The sequence below is a fragment of the Chenopodium quinoa genome, unplaced genomic scaffold (genome assembly GCF_001683475.1).
Source record: "Chenopodium quinoa cultivar QQ74 unplaced genomic scaffold, ASM168347v1, whole genome shotgun sequence".
Lineage (NCBI taxonomy): Eukaryota > Viridiplantae > Streptophyta > Magnoliopsida > Caryophyllales > Amaranthaceae > Chenopodium > Chenopodium quinoa.
This window is the reverse complement of record NW_018743285.1, coordinates 3492727-3515744: the sequence shown is the minus strand read 5'-3', so window position 1 is coordinate 3515744 and position 23018 is coordinate 3492727. Positions and strand designations below refer to the sequence as shown.

Sequence of the window (23018 nt, the reverse complement as noted above, 5' to 3'; positions counted from 1 at the left end):
CTAGGGTTACGCAAAAGGTCAGTCTCCACAGTCCTATTATAAAGACTAAGAGCGTCGTCGAAGGCCGGACCTGGACCAACAATACCAGAATTGCGAAGAAGCGAAGCTTGTAGATCAGAAGACTGCAAACGCGACGCAAGGAAAGCATAGTGTCGAACATCACCCGCTGAATAAACACCCAATCCTCCATAAGAAAAAGGTAAGGTGGCAAGTCACCATTGCCAATCACCAAAACCTTTATATAGCCCACCTATCTTATAATTAGACGATCATACCCATTTATTTATCAGACCCATATTATAACTACGGCGGGTCATGGCTTTTAAAGGCCTCCGTTCCCATTTCCTACCTCTCTGAGTTATTTCATTAAAGCGCACTCAACGTTCTCCATTGAAGCGTTTTCCGTTGAATCTAATTCTTGTATCCCCCATTGAAGCAGCTTCTAAGGTAAGCTGTTTGTTGTTGTTATCATCACATCAATTTCACAATCTAGGGTTTATATTTGATCTAATCTAATTTAATTATCAGTGCTTTAAGTTTAGGTTTCGTAAATTCTTAGATTATGAAACATCATATCCAAAAGAAAAGAAAATTTTAAGCGTAATTTGATTATTGAATCAAATATCCCTAAAATTATGTATTTTTCGTGATAATTCAATATGAAATTAAATCTCTTTTCCCTGGGCCTAGGGCGGCCGCCCCTCCTGCCCTGCCTCAGGGACGGGCCTGCTTCAACGTTAGAATGGAGCTATGAAATTGGACCTTATCTTCCTAAAAGGCTAAAATTATGTAATTTTTAGCCTAATTGATAATTGAATCAAATTTGGTTGTTAATGTGTTGCAGAATCTTTTAATGTTAGGATTGAGCTATGAAATTAAATTAGACTCTAGAACTCTCTTGTTTGCGGGGAGGAGGCGGTTTGGTGCAATGTTGTGTGGCATGATGGATGATAAGGGAAGATAATGGTGGGGATTTGTTTTGGTGTAGTTTGTGTGGTGGATGTTACAGATTGCAGATGGAGATTCTTGTAGCTTGGTAAGACTGTAAGAGACATAATGAATGGAGGGTGACCAAATGGCGCTGTTTAGCTACGTTCCTCTCCAAGTAGTGAACCAAATACCCCTTAACCTATTAATAATGATCAACTTTTATTTTAGTTAGAAAACAGAACAAATCAAAGCCGAAAAAAAAAAAAAAAAAATTCTATCGGCTCAAACTAGGAAAAATAAGTAAGATCAAATTAGAAAATAAAAAGATAGACCATATCAAATCATATCAGGAGAATGATGGTGAACTTAACAAAACCTTCTTACTATTATTTGTTAGTTTAACTAGCAACTTTGACTCATTAAGGTATGGAGGTGGCAGCTTCTCACACCATGATTGGGTTTTCTTCATCATCAACTACCTCTCTAGTTTCTGGCTATGGTGGACTCTTTCTTCAGCAACGTGTCCATGTCCCAAAGAAAAATGTCAGAGTCAAGTCACCGACAACCTTCTCTATACGTGCAGTTGCTGGTAGCGGAGATAATGGTTACCTTTCTCTCTCTTCATCTTATGTGTGGAGCACATTTTTTTCAATAATCTGACTTAAAGTTGTTTGTACATTGTTGCTGGAGCAAACAGCTGTGACATTACTCGATTACGGTGCCGGAAATGTAAGGAGTTTGAGGAATGCCATTAGCCACCTTGGTTTCGATATCAAAGACGTGGGTAATTTATTTCCTTGCACGCTTTAAGTTATCATATTTATTTTCCTTGCACTCTTTGTTTGTTCAGTATGTATTTGTCTAGCATCTTGTAATTACTTTGGTTTTAGGTATGTGTTCAAAATGTATCAACTATCTGTGCTAATGAGTAATTGAGGATCCTCAGAACATAATTTTATGGATTAAAACACTAATGTCGATTCTCTATGTTAACAAAAGGGGTTTGTAAAAAAGAGAAAAATTGAAAAAATATAAAAGCCAATAAGAGAGGGGGAGAGAAACAATAATAAATGATGAGTGGGGATCATTCATGGCATAGGAGAGAGATATAAAAATTTATAGAAGGTTACCTAATATAGTAGTGATGAATTTATATATGAACAGTTGAATAAAGCAAGTGATACAATTATTTAAGAATGGAGGGAGTATTAGAGTATAGAGTTAACTATCTGCTTTGTCTCTTGTATATATGATATATTTTTCAGCAGTGTGTATACTATTGTTTGCAATTGCAACATGTGAAAAAAAATCCCTAAATTTAGACTGTTAATTTGTTTTGGCGATTGTAATATTTAAGAAGTTACTTCTCGATTTATGAGAGCTGCAATGGAAAATAAAAAAACACTATATAGGTTGAGCCCTTTTGTTACTTCCCCTCATTGATGTTTTTAGTTACCATTCGTGGGCTTTTAAATTAGCACTAGTTTAACGCTATATTAGCTTATGAGTTTTATTTGACTTATCTCTGTTTTGTGGATTAAAACAAAATCTGTGATAGGTTGAGCCCTTTTGTCCTTGGCCATTCTTTTGTTTATGGATAGCACCCCCTAGGTGTCTTAAATCTTTATTACTACTAACCAAAGAAAATAAACAAGGTTTGTTTCAAAATAGTGTAATTGCTTGGTAATCTGTTATTGGTATTATTTCTAGATTTTTTTTTCTTACAACTTTCTAGGTTATTGCTTTTTTTTTTTGGAAAAACTTTCTAGGTTATTACTGGTGTGTTTGCAAATGTCATTTAGTGTCTTTTAGTATTTTGTCATGCCCAAAGTTGTTTGTGCATGTTTTTTTAGGATAGTGCATGTGTATCAAATATCTTATATACCTCTTTGATAGCAACTATAACTCTGCTAGGTTAATTGACTAACATTTACTAACAAATATTCAGGTCCAAACATCTGATGATATTGTTAATGCAAATCGTCTTATATTTCCCGGTGTCGGAGCATTTGCTGCAGCCATGAACGTTCTAAATGAAAAGGGGTGAGTTGTCTTGCAAATTGTGTTATCCTCTAAAGGCTTTTAACAATTCATTCACCCTTTTTTTTCTTGCTATTATTTTGTCATTTCCATTGTATTTGGTAGATCATGTATTGATCTTTCCCTGTATTATTGAATTAAGTTGTATAGCTCTATTGGAATAGATGCTCCTTTATTTGGATGACTGGCTACTGATTACTGATATGGATAGAAAAGCTCTTCTATACAATTAGAGGTTTAAAAAAGGAGTTTCTAAGCTCTAGACTCTCTCCAAGCCTTTTTTGTTATCATAAATATGAGTTTTTCTTAGTCTCTTGGTATCTGTGTGGAGTGCTGAATGTTGTTGATGAACTATGTGTACATCTCTTTGTTTAGGTTGCTTATTCTGCTTAGCATTCTTATTGTATCTCGAGCTATATAAATTATTGCTTATGTCCAGTTCACCACGGTGTTAAGCATATTTGCCTGTAGATGCATCTCAATGGTTATTCTTTAGTAGCTGAACAAAAACTACAACTTTCTGATGAATTGACGTTTATTGTAAGTGAACAAATGCCAAACTATAATCATTGGGTAGCAAATCCTGATCTAACTAAGCAGCTTTTAGTTAGTATCTTTAAGACTCATCTTATGCCTAATCATGACTGACTGCCTTTCTCACTTTACTGTACTCACTTTTTTTTTTTTTTTTTTTTATTAAAAAGATCCTAGTATTATATCAATCATTATAAGATTGTTTCAAATTATTGGTTAGTAATTCTAAATTCCTGTTTTAATTGGACGGTTTGGGCCAGATTAATGGGCATTTTGAAGACACATCTTATGTGAACCATAATTGATGTCCTTGACACTATTGGGTTTCATTACTGTCATCTACACCTGTTGTTGTTGTATTTTGTTGTTTATTGCTCTCCTATTTGTGTTATATCAATCTATATATGTTTGGTTGCTTCACTTCAAGATCAAACCTTAAATCTATTGTCTTAGCTTTGTATGAAAGTCAAATCTTGTAGTTGTACAATGTTTTTTTTTTTTTTCCTTAACTTGCATCCTTTTCTCTCTATATTAATAATCTCTTGTTTGTCTTTCAATTTTCCATAGGTTGGCTGATGCTCTATGTGATTACATCAAGAATGATCGCCCTTTCTTAGGCATTTGTTTGGGTCTCCAACTGCTTTTTGAATCTAGTGAAGAAAATGGACCTGGTAAATGTTTGACCCTTCATTTATGACTTTCTTGTTCTTGTTGAAGCATTGAGATGAAACTTTTGACTAAAAGGTTGTGATGATTTTGGCTCAACACTTCTTGTCAAGTACGGTAACAATGGCAAAACTATGATATTTTTCATATATTTTTTTTGTTTTTGGGAAAGAGAGGAGGGGGGGGGGGGGAGGGGGATCAATTTAAATTTTAGTGGTAAATTGTGATGAAGAATGTAGAATTGATATTCCAACGTTGTTAAATTCATCAATAATATGATGAATAGGACTGAAAAAGGTTTGTTATATATAAGTTGGAAAAGCAGGAAATATGGTATATTATCTTATTGGACGAAAATTGTAATTATGCTCACAATTAAATAAGAACAATATGTTATAATATATAGGGCAATGGTGGTTGTATACTTGTATGGTGAAGGGTAGATTGAAGGATAGGGTGGTGGTGGTGGTGGTTGAAGGTTAGGGTAATGGAATTTGGAGGATTCCCTTTCTTATTTTACAACAAATACTTCCTCTGCTTCACTAAAATTGCAACACTTTGGCTTATGCACATTCACATACTTTGCTTTGACTAACTTATATTTATGGTTAAGGAAAAATAGTCATGGGGGGTTTTCTTAGATTCGGCTCAATCTATACTTTCATGATGATAAATTTTTATTATTTTACTTATTGGTAATTAAATATATTAGTGATTAAATTAATGCATTGGCAAGTGTGAAATGAGAAGTGCTGCAATTTCAGTAAAACAGAGGAAGTAACTATGTAAATTTAACAATTTAGCTTTCCATTCTCCTTTTGTTCCTTTTCCTTTATTAAACCAAACATTCCCTTTGTTGAAGGTGCTCTTGCTTCCTTGCCCATTTCTTCACCTCTGGATGATAATATCAATGTATCATATCTTCCATGTTTTTGGTGTATGCTTGAGTCACCCTTAGGTTGCTGTGAATATCTTAGAATTTTTTTTTATTTTTTATTTTTTATTTTTTTATTTTTCATATAAAATTTGAAAATCCTTTCCCACTAGCATAGTTCTTCAGTTAGTGACAAACAGGCTAGGGATAGCTTTTGATTACACTATGTCTTTATGCTTGGGATATTTGTAAACCTTAAAGAGGTGTTTAAAAATCTAATTCTTGTAGCTGTATTGGTAATTATTCAAACTTGCTAAGTTATAGTGTAACTTTCATGTGAAATTGAACGTATTGCAGAAAAAAAATTTATGGCCGAAAGAGTGTATAAATTTTGTACATATGTAACTAGTGCTAAATGCTTTTGAGGCTTATCTACTTTATATGTCATGCCTACTCTCATATGCTTTCTATGAGGATGTAAACATTGGTGCAGAAGAAGCATTTTTATTTGGCTTATTGTTGTTATTGTCATGTGCCTCACCTGAATAGCTATCAAATAGCTTGTCCCATGTATTTGACTAAGTGATGCATTCTTGCAATAATTGTGACATAACCTTCAATCGATTAAATTCTTGGATATTGAGGCTGCAGTCATTATTAAATATGGAAAAATGATACTATATGTATGATATATTATATCTCTCAATTTGGGTTTAAATGCCATGATAAAGTTAGTACATTTTGTTTCATGATGTAAGCTAGGTGATTAAAAATTTAAAATAGCCTTACATTTTTGTTTGTTTATCGATCACCTCAATTTAAAATTATGTCTGTATCTGATGCCTTAAATTTTTTTTATCAGTTTGATGGCATAGTATTCCATCAACATAAGGTTGGCTTTATTTCATTGTATGAAATTTGATTGATTTATTATCATCAATTGTTTTTTTGTTTGTTTTAATAGTTTTCTGAGCAAAAGTCTTCGACTCGTCCATCATTTCTTGTTTTTCCTTAGTGAAGGGCTTAGGTTTGATACCTGGTGTTGTTGGACGCTTTGATTCCAGTAAAGGATTGAGAGTACCACACATTGGCTGGAATTCCTTGCAAATTGAGAAGGATGCTGGAATTTTGGAAGATGTAGCAAACCGTCATGTCTACTTTGTTCACTCTTATCGTGCCATGCCTGTATGGTTTCATCCCTGTTACTTACTGATCACAAGTCAAGTGCTTACACTTTCCTTAAGCGCCCTCCTGTTATGTTGTAGCTAACTGTATTGTTTATTCAGTCACATAGTAATGAAGAGTGGGTGACTGCAACTTGTGACTATGGAGACAAATTCATTGCTTCTGTCCGAAGGGGAAATGTGAATGCTGTTCAGTTTCACCCAGAGAAGAGTGGAGGCAAGGCATTTTCCTTGTATTTTAATTATTGATGTGGGTTTCATATCATGAGTAATCCTTCCTGCTATGCTTGACTGAGAATAATTAGTGTTTTTTTATTTTCAGAGTTGTATTTGGAATCTAATTTATATGCTTAGAAGTAATTATTGGTCATGACATAAGAACTTTATCTTAATTTTTGTGGGTATTTTGTGATAGTGGAGTAGATGATTACGCTTCCCATAGCTATGGCTGGGGTCACGATGCTGCGGGGACTGATATGTTGCGTTGATTGTGGACTGATGGTTGTAGGGATATGTTTTTGATTTACAATAATTTTACGCTATTACAGTAGTTAAATTAGCTTCTTAGAGGCTTAGAGCCATTACTTGTGAAACATGAGGAATCCTTCACTGAATAGCAAATAACTTTTGAGTGAAACGTGGGTTGTAATGTTCAATGCAGGGCGATTCAGTGTTAGAATGTTTGATTTGGATAGGATCGTGGGTTTTTGAACACCCATACATAGGCACAAGAAACGTGTATAAACCATGAGCAGTATTTATTCTGTCAATTTCAGTTCTTTCAACATATCTTTAATTTGTTACAAGTGCAACATGCTTAGTCTTTGAATCATCATCCTCCACTAGCTTGATGGCATTCTTGCTTAAATGTAGTTGCAATTTATTTTACTTGGATGCTCTTCAGGTTTGATAATATATTAGATGGTCTTTGGTCTTTTTTAGGACTTTTATATGATGGATTGATATCTTTTAATAGATGTACTATATTGCTTACGAGTAAGGCAAGTCACTTTCTGAAGCAACTTCTTATGCTTATCTGTCTCTGATTGAATCTTCCAGATGTTGGTCTTTCTATATTAAGGCGTTTCTTACACCCGGAGTCCATATCAAAGGTAGTTTGCTGAGGTTTTGAAACATAAATACAATTTTATCTTGTATACCTTTGCTTATTTTCAATCTAAGAACTTAAAGCGTGGTGCTTAAAACAGAAACCAACTGAAGGAAAAGCATCAAAATTGGCAAAGAGGGTATGTTCTTAAAAACTTTTACTTTGTTCCATTACTTCATGTCATCAAAGTTTACAGGTCAAGGTCACAAGTGAAATTTTTGCTCTCTGATTTACTGTTTGGAGCTCCAGTGCCTCCATAATTACAAGTGTAACTAGGTCCTCAATATATTCATTTATTGAAGTAACTTGGCATATTAAATTTAAGTTGCATTTTATAACATTTAACTATATTCCAGAGAATCCAGACCAAGTTAAGAACTCAACTATGGTTCTCATGGAAAGTCATTTTACTCCAAAAGTCCAATTGTATATTCATTCAAAGAGCAGTTTCTGTACTGCTAGATATTGAAGTTATATTTTATTGAATGTATAATTTTGCTTCCATTGAACATGCTAAATCAATGAACATGTTTTCTAGGTGATTGCTTGTCTTGATGTGAGGGCAAACGACAAAGGAGATCTTGTTGTTACAAAAGGAGATCAATATGATGTTAGAGAACAAACAGATGAAAATGAGGTACCGGATAAGCTTCTTTATTGCAATTTATGATGCAACTCAATATGTGTCTGTGATGACAGTGACATAATTCCTTATGTTTCCATCTGTTACATGAAATATATATGAAGTATGTAGGATGCATAATTTCTCACGGTTTTGCAAGATAATTAAACACCAATCATTAACGATTTCGGTTCTATCTATTGAAAATCCTTTATAATACTGCCCAACTGAAGCAATTTGGCCTTGTTGAGAAAGTCAGCATGGCCTTTGCTGCTTTTTAGTGTCATGATATCCAGATGTCTTTGTCAATAATGGTAGCCTTCTACTTTATTCTATGTTTGCCCATTTTACCCTCTTACCTCATAATATCTACACATTTCTGCCAACTCTCTCTTTACTTTATCCACCATTTTCTTACTCATGCCCTACTTCATCTCTCTTACTTTATTTTCACTCCCTTGAATCATGAGTCTAGTAAGTGGGTATAACCAAACATGAGTCTTTTTTTAATTTTGTCCCTTTTGCCTCACATCCCTTCTACTTTAAATAGTAGATTTGATTTTGCCTAAAATGCTTAGACTTGGTATTGAAAATCTTGAATTAGGTATTTTGTATCTTCCTCTTAAAACTCTTTGCACTAAACTCTCATCATTAACTGACAAACAAATGTACAATAGGTTGTTTTACTTTTCTTTTTTCTCACATTTCTCCCTAGTTTACTTTAGCTATTGCTGATTGTTGATGTGATTTTTTTTTTTTCTCTCTCTTCTCTTTTTAGGTAAGAAATCTTGGCAAGCCAGTGGAACTTGCCGGGCAATACTATGAAGATGGAGCTGATGAGGTATGTGTTTCTCTGGTTGAATGTATACTATGGTGATATTGTACTTTAGGAGGTTGAAGTTGAAGTTATCCCTTCTTTTGTAGATCAGTTTTCTCAACATCACAGGTTTTAGGGACTTTCCATTGGGTGACTTGCCAATGTTGCAGGTGTTTTTTTCGAGCTTCTTTTGCTGCATTATTGTTTTACTTTTTTTTTTTTTCCTTCTTTTTTTTCCTCTGCATGTTGAACTTTATAAGTTTAGCTTTTTCTTCACTCCCCATTATGCGCGTGTGTGTGTGTTTTAATTTGCTAATATTCCAATTTTGTGGTTCTCTTATTAAATTAAGGTTCTGAGATTTGCTTCAGAGAATGTTTTTGTTCCATTGACTGTGGGAGGTGGCATTAGGGATTTTACTGATGCAAATGGAAGGTAAACACCACTTTGTTCACATAAAGTACCATTAAAGACAGCTAACTAAATTTGATTTTGTTTTTGTTTTTGTCAGGCACTACACTAGTTTGGAAGTTGCTTCAGAATATTTTAGGTCAGGTGCTGATAAAATTTCTATCGGTAGTGATGCTGTTTATGCTGCTGAGGAGTACTTGCTAACTGGAGTATGTCTTCTTAAGACAACCTTTTGATATTTTGTTTGCTTCTATAGAGTAGATTTTTGACGGAATTTTGTAGGTGAAAAGTGGAAGGAGCAGCTTGGAACAGATTTCACAAGTTTATGGCAATCAGGTATATCCTGTAGTTACTTGTGTATTTTTCTTTTACGGTTCATCTTAGCTGCCATATTTCTAGATACACTTGGTACCATGCTTATCATTGATAAAGGAGGCAGTATCTGGTAGTCATATATGTACTTTCTCCGTTATAAAAAATTTGGAACACTTTCCATTTTGGGTGGGAAGTTTTAAAAATTTGCAACACTCTATTTAGTTGGTTTCAAACTTTCACCCACCCAAAACCCAAATATTCCCTTCTTAGTTTATAAAGTGCCCAAAATGTGCCTCGGTGTAAGGTGTAATTAGAATGAACTTTATTTTTTTATTTTTATTTTTTCCAAATTGAATATCACCCCATATTTAAAGTGATAATTCCAGCAAAAGCCCTCTGTTGATTGACTGTGATTACTTCAATTTAATCCCCAATTTAAAAACCCTAATTATAGGAACCTTAATTCATGGGTGGCTAAACAATTAATTTGGTGTTCAAAAAAGAAAAAAAAAAAAAACAATTAATTTGGTGGTTGTTACTGCAATAGAGATTGCCAGTAAGCAATCCTTGGTGGTTTTCAGCACCAAATTTGCATCTTCACACAAAAAGTGTGGTGCGTCTGGTGTGTGTGGAAAGAAGGGGGAAGGGGGGGATTTTGTCTTGTGATAGGTGTGTTTCATGTATTTTTCTTTATTTACTGCCCCATCTTTCTAGTAAAATATACTAGTATTTTATTATTTTGTGATTTAGGCCATTTTAGTTCGCCCGCTTTTTTTTTTTTTTTTTTATCTCATTGGCATGGTAATGTTAGATTTTTAGCAATATTTAATAAAGGAAAAATTGTCATTAATAATACAACCTTTGGACAATTGTTTTTAAACAAGAAGAATATTACAACCTTTGGGTGTCTCAATCTTAAACAAGTCAAAACCGGAAAAAACCTGTTAAACATGTTATTATGACATGAGTCGCTTTATGATTGGTTTGAAACTTTTCAAATTCACTATATATCCATGAGTTTTACAAAAATGTCATCAAATTCACTATATATCCATGAGTTTCACAAAAATGTCACAAAATGCCCTTAATGAGTCGTTCGTCATAAAGGTTAATTGTGCCACGTGACAGCATATGAAAGGTAATTATCTAACTAATAAAAAAACAACTAAAAAAAGTTAAAAAAAACTAAAAAAATTTAAAAATTAATTAAAATAAACGCAGCCACCATCGCTGGCCACCCCACTCCCCACCAAAACCTTTCCCCTCTCCTCCTCCACCATCTCCGGCCACTACCCCCTCCCATAGCCTCCGCGAAACCCAACCACCCTCCCTACCGGCCAAAATTTAATCAAAAATTATTTATTTTCTTAAAAATCAAAATTTAATAATTTGGACCAACTATATGATGACACGTGTCATGGACAATTGGTTTAGTAGGTTATAAGTTTTTTGTCTTGTTTAAAATTGAGACCCCCAAAGGTTGTAACATTCAGAATAATCAAAAGGTTGTCTTGTTTAAAAACATCCTCCCAAAGTTTGTATTGTTTTTGACAATATTTTTATTTTTTTTAATTATTGTTGTAGGTGTGCATGTAATATTTGTTATTGGGAAAAACAATATCAAATTTAGGGAGATTTAATGGGATACTCGTATACTTTTTCCATATGCACAATACTTGTTTCTTCTAATTATTGAAATGGTGTTTGCCTTTAGCGCTCTTTAGTGAAGGGGTTAATATGTACTTCCTCCGTTTTCTTTTTATTATTATTATTATTATTATTATTATTTTTTTTTTATAATTGCAACAATTGTGATTTCACGCTTGCCAAATATCTTTAATTATACTTTAGTAAAAATTATAAAAACAATTGATATTTTAAAAAGTAGATATCGAGACGAATTTAACTAGATCCCACTTGACTATGTTATTCTTTATGGATAAGGATATTGTGTGAATAGTGTAAAAGTCTAAATGGTGCAATTAAAACAAAAACGGAAAGTATTACATATTTTTCTACCCTAAATGAAATGGACAAGCCTATCATCATGAAGCTTTTGACCAAAGGTTAGAAAATTGGTGCCATCTTATTATAGAATCTTTTGCATACTTGCGTGATATTTTCATCATTGTTGTATGCATGCAGATGATACAGCTAGTGGTACTGTTGTGCTGTAAAAAAAACCTCATTTTGAGTCACTCTTAATTGCATTTAGCAATGCTGTATTTAAGAGATTAATGAATTGTTTCACAGGCAGTTGTGGTAAGCATTGATCCCCGTCGAGTATACATAAATACTCCTAATGATGTGCCATTCAAGTCTGTTAAGGTTACTATTCCAGGTAGATTACCTTTCATGGTGTATGCTAGTTTGATTTTACATCCATTACATGCTGAATTGCTGACAAGAATACCTAATTTGTTCTTAATGATTTTCAATGTCAGATTAGTTAAAATTAAACTCTAGTATGATTTTATGGCAAATAGCGATTGTCAATTCTTTATTTGTTGTTGGAACCAAATGTGTTGAATCTTGAATCATTTGGTTTTTATACGGGTCTTTTCTGCCTAATTTATATCATGATTGCCTTAGTATTCAACTATAGGACTTATTGCGCTTATACACTGTATTTCATGATGTTGTTATCATCAATAGCAGGTGACTCTCCATCGACATCTTCGGTTTTGAATCTTTACGTTTAAAAAATAAAATAAAATAAAATACAGAATTTTTGTATTTGCTTTTTTAAGGATCACAACTCACAATAAGTGGTCAGCATTTTGGGTGAAATATTGATCATTATTTCCATTCTAACTCCATTTTAAGCATTATTGTTTTATTTAACAATATCTTAATTGGGATCTTCCTTTGCATCATATTCAGTTATATTATGTCTTTTTGCACCTTGTGTTAATAGTTGTTATACTAATTTGTCAATTGGCTATAAAAAACTGTTGGACTAGTACTTGTTTTAGTTTGAGGTATAAAATTGTATTTGTTAATGTTTAAATTTATATATATATATATATTTTAATTGTTTCTCTATCTTCAATTATCTCATGTTCAGATAATATATTCATTTCTTTATGATTTTATTTTTTCTAAATGCCTTGATGGATTCCAGGTCCAAATGGAGAAACATATGCTTGGTATCAGTGCACAGTAAGTAAATTCTCTGACCTACTATGTGATGATTTTAGATTACTTTTAATTCAAAGCTTAATGTAATCGCCTCTTGGAAGACTGTTTATGTCCCTCATAATTGCTGAATATATTTTTATTTTCTTCACATTCTAATAATCATGAATAATAGCTATGCACCATCACTATTAATTTTAGATGCAAATAGAACTAAATAGTATGTATATTATGATCTCCTAACCTTTTTAGTTTGATGTCTCCTACCCTAAGCTTGAGCTCTCTAAGGAATTAGGAATGATTTTTATTCTAGGCTTTTCTATGTTTTATCATACATGTGATCAGAGTAGGTCTTTCTGAAGTTATTTTGAGTCTTTTGACCCAACATTAGTTTGCACATAAGAGGTTATGAGACTATGAGTTATAGACAATGCATGAAAGACAGCTGTTGTACCTGTACCCATTATTGCTTCACATGAGGAGTTAGAGAAGCTTCCTTCAATTGATTGCAGTAGTGTATACAAAGGTTTGGATGAGGGACTCTTCAAGAACATTTTCATGTAAACAATTTCTCTGTTGCTTGACTCAGCCCCCTAAGTTTTTCTATTTTTCCTGCTTGCAAATATGAGATGGAAGGCAAAAGTCCCTTCAAAGGTGAGAGCTTTTGTCTGACATTGGCATTGGGTAGGAATCGTAGGATTAATACTAATGACATTCTTCAAAGGCATAGGCTGACTAGTTCCTTCACCTGATGTTTATTAAATGCTAGTCAGTCTTGTTCACAGTTTTCGGTCATTGTGAAATTGCAAGTTACCTTTTGCGCAGAGTGCCTAGTATTAAGAACTATGGATTATTGGCTACAAATTCGTTTTGCAGGGTTAGGTAAGGACAAGGATATGATGTTGTGGCTCATTGCTTATGGTAATTTTGTACTGTGTTTGGTGAATTGAACCAACTAAGTCATCTTGGTGATTCCCTTTCATAAATCTAGGGAACTAATTACTATGACTGAGGCAAAACCATATATTATAAAATGAAAAAAAAAAAAAGATTTTATAAAAAGAAAAAAAGTGCATCTGTTCTCTCTCACCATTTTTTTTTTGGTTTTGTCCTTTTTTTTTTTTTTTTTTTTTTTACCTTTCATACTCAATAATGAATCATCACTATCGTGACATGAATCATACTATAGACTTAATTATGAATCATAATTCAGACTTAATAATGGTACCGTTCTTTTGCTTCATGTATCATCCTGCTTTAGAATTTTGTCAAGGTGCCACTTGTTAAATTGCCTATTACTTGCATCGTCATGAGGTGATGGTATACAACTTCAGTCCATTGGGTCATTGGGATGAAGATGTTGTATGGAGGAGTTTGGTCCCTATATAACTTTGCACAAGGATTAGATAAATCCAGTTCCCTTTCTCATGAATGTTGTATGGTCAACTCCATCAATGTAATGTGATTGTGAGGGAAATCAACAAATAGTTTGGTGTATAGTGATTTTCCATGGTGGAAGTGTTTATGTAACATGTAATGTTCAAAATATCTACTGTCTTATCTATCTAGCTGAATTAAAATAAAATAAAAAGAAGTGTTTAATAATATTAGCTTTTCATTTAGTTTATATAGAATGTGTAGGTAATTCACCATATACAAGGACATGAAATTTCAGATGATATATTGGGAAAAAAAAAAAATGATATACTCCGTGCTAACTACTGATTTTGAATGCTAATATCTTTAACTCAACCTGATATACTAAATACTTTTTTCATCGATTGATATGTTTAGACTTGTATGTTTGGTCTACCCGTTGTTAAACACAATTCAAATGTTGTTCCAAAGCTATGTAATATCTAGTAAATGAGATATTGCACTTTCGTATGTTGATTGGCAGCAAACATGTTTACGCTCCTTTTTCAAGCAGGAGTTCATAAAAGTCTAGTTGAATAATGTTTCTTAAATGTCTTTCTATGCTTGCGTGGTGCTATGTTGCTGTCTAAAATTTTATTAATATAATGGTGCACATGCTTTTTTTTTCTCAAGGTCAATGGTGGGAGAGAAGGCCGCCCAATCGGAGCGTATGAGCTTGCAAAAGCTGTGCAGGAGTTAGGAGCTGGTGAAATATTGCTTAACTGCATAGATTGTGATGGTAGGCTTTCCTGCTTGACAGAGAATTGAATGTCTTAAGACTCTGAATACTATGCTTGGCGTGACATAGCTGACAGAAACATGTATACTTTGAATTAAGAGTAGTGAATGTATTGTGGACATGTTTTTGACTTAAAAACCCTGCTTGTATGTTTTTCCTGTTTGGATTTTGTCTATTGTATTGTTCCTTCTAGATCAGCAGTAGTTGCATGAATGTGCTTTCTGTTTTTCTTTTCTAATAAGTGTTGTTTCATGATCATTAACGGAAAACAATTATTGATTATGATCTTCTATCATTGAAGAACCCCTAAAACTCATGTTTTAACCATTTGTCAATGTCAATTTGCTTACAAAGATTTTTTTTCTTCACATTTCCAGTCTTAGAGGTCATATTATGCATTCAAATGATCCTTGAATAGGTTCTTTAGTGATCTCATGTAAATTTTGCAGCTGGGTGTTATTTTTTAGTTCAAGATTACACATTAGGATTTCTTTGTTTATTTACTTTTTTTTTTTTTCCTCCTCATTTTACTAGGGTAAAGGTTTGGATCTGTTTTTGGCAGTTTTACAAGATAATATTGACATCAATTTGTTTCCTGACCAGAAAATTAAAATTGCATCGTGTGAATTATGATTCTCATTACCTCCTTTCTCGTGTTATTAATCATTATGCCAGGTCAAGGAAAAGGATTTGATATAGATCTTGTAAAGCTCATCTCTGATGCTGTTAGCATCCCTGTAATTGCAAGTAGTGGTGCTGGTTCTGTTGAACACTTTTCAGAAGTTTTCAAGAAGACAAATGCTTCTGCTGCTCTTGCTGCTGGAATATTCCATCGCAAGGAGGTAAAGTTTACCCATGGATTCCTCTTTTAATAGCTTTCAAGCTTCTAAATGACACTTTAGAAGGATGATTTGTGTATTATTTCTCATGTAGTAGTTAGGATTTTCCTGTTATTTCCCTCTCTTATGTTGAAAAATGCTTATAAGTTTACAACCCTTCTAGCTATCAGAAATCATAAGCGATTCTTTGCCTATTTCCTTGAAATATAAAATACACCCTCTGCCTGTAAAAGAAAACTAGTGTTGGTGGTGTAATTTGTCAACTTGTTGAAGTTTTTCTTTTTGAACATTTACATCCTAAATCTGATTTAATTTGCATAATCTTTGTCACATAGGCATATTGAAACTTGTTATTTGTGGCCAGGTACCTGTTCAATCTGTGAAGGAGCACTTGTTGAAGGAAGGTGTTGAAGTCAGAATGTGAAGTAATCCTACTGATATGGGGTGAACCTTAGCCTGATTGAAAGGGAAAGTCGTCTATTTTTTGGGTGGAAGTCTGATTGATAGTTCTGTTGTAGTGTTGTATGTTGTACTTATAGTGGTCTTCTGCCTAGAACTCCCTCTGTCCCCAACAGATTGTCTAAAACCCTTTACTTCACTTGTTTAAGGCAAAGCCAAATCTGTGATCACAGCCTTCACGGGTGGGCAATTTTAGTGATGAGGAAAGAGATAAAGAGAGCGAGGTTGCAAGGGGGGAAATTTACCAATCAAGCTATGGAGCAATTTTTTAGGGACGGAGGGACTACAAGTTGATAATCTTTCATAATCGACTAACCTCAAGAGTTCGTATTCTCAGGGCAATTGAGTAAATTATTGGATTCTTTTTTGCAACTCTAAACTGCTTGATTCACTTACCATTCCCCTAAATATTTTTTTTTTTTTTTTTTTTTTTTTTTTTTTTTTTTGAGGGGACCATTCCCCTAATTTTGTAATGCATACATTTTGCCTAATCTATGAGCAATAAATGTTGATTTTGGCATACATTTTGCCTAATTTATGAGCAATAATTTATGAGCAATGAATGTTCACTTACCATTCCCCTAATTTTGTACTGCATACTTATTAAGAAAATGCCAGCTTTACTAAAAGCATTTTATTTCTTCATAAAGTCCTTGTTCTTTATGTTACTCGTAATGTAATGGGTGAATCTCTTGGTAAAATGTACTCAAAAACAAAAATAAGTTACGAAAAAGATAGTGTTGGGTTTTTTTATTTTTATTTATTTATTTATTTTTTTTTTTTTTTTTTTTTGAGTAGTACGAAAAACATAGTTGACTATGTGACTTGTTTGATTATTTCAATTAAGCAGGAATTGAATATTTGAAGTACATTAGCCTTCTTTTACACATGATTTTTGTGTCTAGGAATTATTGATTTCTTCTCATTGATTCATTTTTCGTAATTGATCAGAAATTATAAACCAATAAACTTAGTTGCTGCCACTACTATAGTACAGAATCAGTTCTATCCAAAATCTGAGCCATTTACGTGTTTACACTGTCAGAGGTGTTGTAGTACTAACGCAAAACTTTTGACAACAAAAATGAGAAAGAATTACCAATCTCAGAGTTAGACTATATGTTGATCAGTATAGCATTCAACATATAATGCATAGTTAGGAATCCTTATCAAATATATGTACAATGTAGATGTAGACAAGAAACTGATACCAGATTGACTACCAAGAGATAACATTAAAAAACCAGTAAGCGTCTAGCAAATGAAACAAGTCTGTTGTTAGAGATTCGAACCACAGTTCTGCAATACTGGTTCTGATTACAAGTACCATATGTGTAAGAAAGGAGATAGGTTTGCAGCATGTACAGGAGTCCAATATGATTACTGAGGGTTGGTTCACTTAAAAGTTATTAAAATGCGGAGTAACTGTCACAAGATAGTGCAAAAGTTTGAAGATTTAAAGAGATACTGACTGCAGGATTAGCCTTTACAACAGCAGACAGAATATACATTCATGTTAATATCGTGAAAAACATGTATATGTTTGTGACTATTGTGAGAAATAGTTAGTTGTTAACATAATGTACCTACCTACGGACCTACCTACCTGGGTTTCTAAAGTAGTCCATCCACCACAGACTTATCATGGAAGGTTCCAAAAAATGAAGTAATGGACTGCAAGGCAGAAACTGACTTCTCTTTGTATTCCTTCAGTGACTCCAATTCTGCTTCCAGTGACTTGATTTCCGGTAGCAGGTTTGCCTCCATGGTTCTTTTCGAACTCAGCATCTCTTCTTTATGCTGGATATCCTTTTTGGTATGAGCCAGATCACTCTTTAGAGTAGGGTACTGGCTAAGATGAGAAGCAAGCTTCTCAAGGTCGTTACATCGCTTGCAGAGCCATTTCACATTGATCCCTACAGCTTCACCAAGTTGCAGCACACTTCTTAGGTGGTTCACATGATGGGAGCGTAGGCCACTTAAGCAGACTGATTCAAGGTCCTGAACAGCTTTGCATATGTTCTCCAATGGAACCTTGGGATCAATTTTGCAATCCAAAGCAATATCTCCATGCTTTTCAAGAATTTTTGTAAGAATGGGGGCCAAGTCAGATTTGATGTTGTACCGGCCAACTTGTGCTCCTACACAATTTGAGCTGATGTCATGGTAAGTACCTGCAATTTCTAAAATGGAGGCTGGTATTTTCACAAAACTTGACTCTCTAAAGTTTTCAGACCCACTTTTGGGAGATTCTTCAGCATCAAGATCCAAGATTACAATAGGAGCAACAGATGGAGAGATAAATGCTTCGGGCTTTTCTTCTTCAAGATCAATAATAACGGGAGTCGTACTTAAACCTTTCTCAAGAGGTATCTCATGCTGATCTTCTAGGGGAGGAAATCATGGTAGACCTGAAAACATACCCCAAAAATGGGTAAATAAGGTGTAGAAAGGAGATAAAATATCTAATACAGGAGCAGGAGGGTGTTAATAGTATAGAACAGTTGAAAGTGATTAAAAAAAACATTTCTAATTATCCTTTTCACATACCATCATCAGCTGGGGAATTAATTTCATGAAAAACTTTTTTGCCAACAGTATATTGATGATCAGCTAAGGGTTCATCTTTGGAGCAAGGATTGCTTTGTCCATTGCTCGAAGGATTGGTCTCTTTTACCTCAGAATCTTCTTGATTACCAACCAAAAGGAATAAAAAGGCTTTATTCATGGGATTAGAGGCTAGATAGGCATTGCTGTCTTGTGCTTGAAGCTGTAAGGATTCCAAAAGTTCATTCGGAAGCAATGCACCATGCAGCTTAATACCTAAACATACAGAAGGTATAAAATTTAAAGAGAAGGCCAATATTCCTTAGTATTATAATAATTAACAACGAAGGAAATATATCACCCAAAATGAATAATATTAATGAAAAGCAACTTTGATTTGGCAAACTTTATACCATCTTCATGGTTCAGCTGCTCTGCCTCAGCTGATTTTCCTTCAATGATTCTGCTCTCCCCGACTGTTGCAGACCAATTAGATTCCTGCTGCTGGGAATTTAGGCCTTTGATTGGCTTAACTGAAATGGTCTCCTCACCACTGTCTTTTGAGTCAAAAGGGTTTCCAAGACTAGAGCGGGAAACATCACATATATTCAAGGTCTCGTTATTTTGTGATCTTTCTTTTGTAAGTGTGGTCAAAGGAGGAACAAGTTCTTTTGGATCTTCATCAATGAAACAAACAGGAAAGAAAAAAACAAAAAATGAGAAAACTAATCAACTCATTTTTACAAACTAGAGCATATGATCACCAAAAATTTGTTATATAAACAAGAAGTATTTGAGTGAATTGAGTCTGACCAATGATCGAAAAGATATACCTTGGCCAGCTGACGTATCATCTACTTTAGAGGATTTCAATTTTATAATGTACTCTGAAGAATCAATCATATCATTCGGCAGACTAGTGCTCAATTGTTTCCCTAAAGTAATGACAGAGGACTCATCAACAGTTGTGGTTTTAAGTATCTTTATCTTAACTCGAGGTAGACATTCTTCTGGATGAGGGGCTTCTACAATTGGGCAGGTTTCAGCTAGGCTTTGTTTGTTGGATGTCTGAAATAGCATAGTGGCTTTCTGGTCATTGCCTGATACCACTTTCCTTTCTTTACCTGTGTTAATGCCCACATATATAAAGGTCAAACATGTAACCACAAAATCTAGTTGTACCTCATTGAAAGTGAATCTAGTAGTTTAAGACCCGTCATAAATCTTTGCACCTCCTCACTTAAAGAGCAATATCTTACCTCTTTTACTCCTAGCTCTCTTGCATTCAGGCCTTAATGGTGGTATGCAATTGCGCCTTAGATGAGACCTTTTATTTCTAGTCTTCTTGAGTGTTTTCCACTGCTTGGATATAGCACCAGTTTTAGTTGATAAAGAGGCACTAAGACTGGCTGTTTTTTCTTCTGGGCAGTCCACTGCTCTTACACCTTTGCTGGTCCCATTTTTAACAGCACTTGGCCGGTAGCATTTAGATGGACTTTCTTGTCGAAATTCTTTTTCTTTAAATGTCCCCCAAAGATAGTATTTTCCTTGAATTTCTGAACAAAATCAACTGTCAATATCATTAAGTATTATCTATCAATATCAATGGAAGTAAAGAATATAATTTCCAATCAACCCTTTGATTGCATCCATCAAATGGAAGAAAAATTATAAAGTACTCCCTCCGTTTCTTTTGTTCATGTTTCACTATTTGTTAAGTTTTCAAAGCACGCATCTAAGCTTAAAAATCTTGAAAACATATTATAAAAATTATAAAATTCTGATGTTTGGGAACTACACATTCAAGACAGATCAAACTAGATCCCACGTGACTATATTATCAACGAAGTATAAAATTAAACTTGCAATCGAATATTTGAATTCAAAAAAAAGAACACCAAAAAGAGACGGAAGGAGTATTAAGTTTCAAATTATGAAGTATAAAGTTGTAAATTACTGCGTTTCTCTGGAGCCGATATCTCAAAGGAAGTAAAAACCAACAACTCTAAGTTGTCCATCTTGGCTGTCATGGCTAGGTCATTTGATTTCATGTACTCCATCAAATTGTTGTAATCAGCCTCAGTCCTGTTACAAAAGCTAAACAAAAAAAGAGATTTTATTTTCCAACTCTTTTGTTACACAAATTTAAAGACAAGAAATGAAAAACTTATTAAAAGTGATACCTCGAAGATTCAGGAAAGATGTAAAGTCCAATATTGCAGTCAGCAGCCCCCAATTCATCAAAATCATTAGGCCAAACCTTGCACCTCTCTTTCATGCTGAAAAAAATAGAGGGTGGCATTGATCGTACAATATTGACAACTTTTGAATATGAAGTCTTTGGCATAAACGCCTCGAGCCCTTTCGAACTTACATATAAACTTCCAATGGTATTGAAAACTCCCCTATCAAGAAGCAAACAAACCATGTGCACGATGAAGGGGCCGAAGCAAAATATAAATAAATAAAAAGAAAAAGGAGGAAAGAGAGAAAAGCAAACTAAATTATCTGCCTCCCAATCAAAACATGAACAAAATTTAGGAAGAACACATGAGATATGTTAAACACCACACCTCCAAATTGGCCCTACTACCGGGATTGCACTAGCATCAGCCAGAGTAAAATCTAAAATTCTCAATGGACCACTACCAGCAAATTCGACCTTTTCATCTTGTTTATCCCCATATTTTATCACTTTTGCCAGTAATTCATCTGTTGATGGGCATGAATCGCATTTCCAACTGAAATCTTCACTAATATCATCAGCTGATAAGCCAAGACAATATCTGAAATTAAAAATTCATAGTTAATTTTATACAGTCCTGATTGCCAGAGAAATCAACAGAAAATTAACCAATTTTGCTAGCCATTATCTAACTTTCTGCAGAAATCAAATAATCAAACTCCACAAATTCACTCCTGAAGAATTCCTTGAATAAGAATGGTTGTCCAACTTACATGTGCTCAACTGTGTCCCAACATTCGGTACAATAAATTAAGTATCTAGAGAACTCTTTCACTCCAAATCCACATGTTTGACAGATTTTTTCCTACAGGAAAAAGAAACAGCATTATCTATCAAATACATGAATGGCTTGTTTAGTTAGAGACTATGTGCATGACAAACTTAAAAAGGGAGCTTTTGAGGAAAATCTTAACGGACCATGCTAACAAACTGAGTCTACCAAGAAGAGTATGTATATAAGGATGATGGGATGCATTGCAGTTTACACGTACTATGAAAAATATCAAGTTACGGACCATGATTTTTGTGGTAAAATTTATTAGTTAGCATAAATCTAAATTGAATGATGTTTAAGGTCTTAAACAGTATGCAAACATGCAGAATCAAAGTCATAATTTGATAAGTTGGCATGTGGTTTAAGTAGCATGTGATAAGAGACCTTGGAATTGATTCTCACCCCCCGCCCTTTTGGCTCTTTAGACACCAAATAAAATTGATTCTCACCCCCCGCCGTTGTGGATCTTTAGACACCAAATAAAAAAAATTTGGTTTATCTTCCTTTCTACACAAAGAGATAATACTCCGACAAGTGATTTTATTATAACTCCCTAACTTAATACGAAGTACTCCGTAATTTATTTAATAATTATATTCAGCCCTTAGGTTGCATATATCAAAAACAATTGTTGTTCATTCTTACCATACTTCTAACAAATACCAATTGAGCAAGCAGATGATTCTCTTAAGCAAATACTGCAATACCAATTTTGTCACCCTAGGATTCATTAAACAACTAAAAGCTCCAATTCTAAAACAAAAAAATTATAACAAACCCATAAGTAGAAACCCCATTTCATGAAAAACTAAAAAAAATGATCTCAAAAGGGAAACCCACAACTTAAGAGACTTACGCATTCCAAATATAGTAAGAAATTATAAAATACTAATAATTAATGCAATAAAAATTAAAAAAATATAATAATTTTTTTTTTTACAGGAATAAGCAACAATGACGACATAACATGCAAAAAATGAAGATCAAGGAGAGATTAATTGAGGATATGATCACAGAAAAGATGATAGAACAACTTTCAGCATTCGACTTTATTAAAATAGGCAGTTTTTATTAAAAGGAAATAAAAAATAAAAAAGAGAGAGACTCACCATTTTTGCGGTGCTTTGTGTGAGAATGCAGAGGAATTAATCTAGAAACAAAGAGCTGAATTTTGGGTTTTCATGTTGTTTATTTTCCTCAAAGAACTAAACATTTGGTTTTTCATTTTTCAACCCAAAAGAGAAGAGTTTATTAGAGGTAATATTTACTATACCCACTATAATATTTGTGTGAGACTCACCATTAAAGGTTTTTTTTACTGCACCAATGCTCAAAAAAAAAAACTCCTCATCACTTTATCC

The 23018-nt window shown here is 33.8% G+C and overlaps 3 protein-coding genes across 4 annotated transcripts; 1 reads left to right on the top strand and 2 right to left on the bottom strand.

Moving 5' to 3' along the window:
• Positions 1 to 302: 302 nt before the first annotated feature.
• On the top strand, positions 303 to 16670 carry LOC110735762 (imidazole glycerol phosphate synthase hisHF, chloroplastic-like). Of its 2 annotated transcripts, XM_021915943.1 has the most exons (20): positions 303 to 447; positions 1355 to 1534; positions 1628 to 1710; positions 2879 to 2973; positions 4072 to 4175; positions 6060 to 6229; positions 6331 to 6445; positions 7288 to 7340; positions 7437 to 7475; positions 7875 to 7973; positions 8737 to 8799; positions 8883 to 8945; positions 9126 to 9208; positions 9285 to 9393; positions 9467 to 9520; positions 11753 to 11840; positions 12624 to 12661; positions 14687 to 14792; positions 15468 to 15634; positions 15996 to 16670. In XM_021915943.1, the coding sequence occupies exons 2-20, from the start codon at positions 1357 to 1359 to the stop codon at positions 16053 to 16055; spliced, it is 1767 nt and encodes a 588-aa protein (XP_021771635.1). In that variant the 5' UTR covers positions 303 to 447; positions 1355 to 1356; the 3' UTR covers positions 16056 to 16670. The 2 variants fall into 2 exon arrangements, with proteins under 2 accessions (XP_021771635.1, XP_021771636.1); XM_021915944.1 differs by lacking the exon at positions 303 to 447 and having other exon boundaries at positions 1405 to 1534; positions 1628 to 1714.
• On the bottom strand, positions 16501 to 22903 carry LOC110735760. The gene is made up of 10 exons (XM_021915942.1): positions 22767 to 22903; positions 21596 to 21687; positions 21211 to 21423; positions 20821 to 21042; positions 20595 to 20734; positions 19897 to 20193; positions 19471 to 19761; positions 19051 to 19314; positions 18641 to 18913; positions 16501 to 18501 (listed from the first exon to the last, which is right to left on the bottom strand). The coding sequence occupies exons 1-10, from the start codon at positions 22767 to 22769 to the stop codon at positions 18491 to 18493; spliced, it is 1806 nt and encodes a 601-aa protein (XP_021771634.1). The 5' UTR covers positions 22770 to 22903; the 3' UTR covers positions 16501 to 18490.
• LOC110735825 lies at positions 17705 to 18351 on the bottom strand. The gene is made up of 2 exons (XM_021916008.1): positions 18327 to 18351; positions 17705 to 18231 (listed from the first exon to the last, which is right to left on the bottom strand). The coding sequence occupies exons 1-2, from the start codon at positions 18349 to 18351 to the stop codon at positions 17705 to 17707; spliced, it is 552 nt and encodes a 183-aa protein (XP_021771700.1).
• Positions 22904 to 23018: the final 115 nt, after the last annotated feature.

What these genes read in the sequence shown, in the direction of transcription:
- LOC110735762 (XM_021915943.1), top strand. Translation starts at nt 1,357, where the DNA reads ATGGAGGTGGCAGCTTCTCACACCATGATTGGGTTTTCTTCATCATCA. An exon ending in TTGGTTTCGATATCAAAGAC is followed by an intron (nt 1,711 to 2,878) that starts GTGGGTAATTTA and finishes ACAAATATTCAG; the next exon opens with GTCCAAACATCTGATGATAT. An exon ending in CACAAGTTTATGGCAATCAG is followed by an intron (nt 9,521 to 11,752) that starts GTATATCCTGTA and finishes ATTGTTTCACAG; the next exon opens with GCAGTTGTGGTAAGCATTGA.
- LOC110735825 (XM_021916008.1), bottom strand. Translation starts at nt 18,351, where the DNA reads ATGCTGAAGAATCTCCCAAAAGTGG. An exon ending in GAAGAATCTCCCAAAAGTGG is followed by an intron (nt 18,232 to 18,326) that starts GTCTGAAAACTT and finishes CAAATTGTGTAG; the next exon opens with GAGCACAAGTTGGCCGGTAC.
- LOC110735760 (XM_021915942.1), bottom strand. An exon ending in GTAGTAGGGCCAATTTGGAG is followed by an intron (nt 21,043 to 21,210) that starts GTGTGGTGTTTA and finishes GCTTCTTGATAG; the next exon opens with GGGAGTTTTCAATACCATTG. An exon ending in TGATACGTCAGCTGGCCAAG is followed by an intron (nt 19,315 to 19,470) that starts GTATATCTTTTC and finishes TCATTGATGAAG; the next exon opens with ATCCAAAAGAACTTGTTCCT.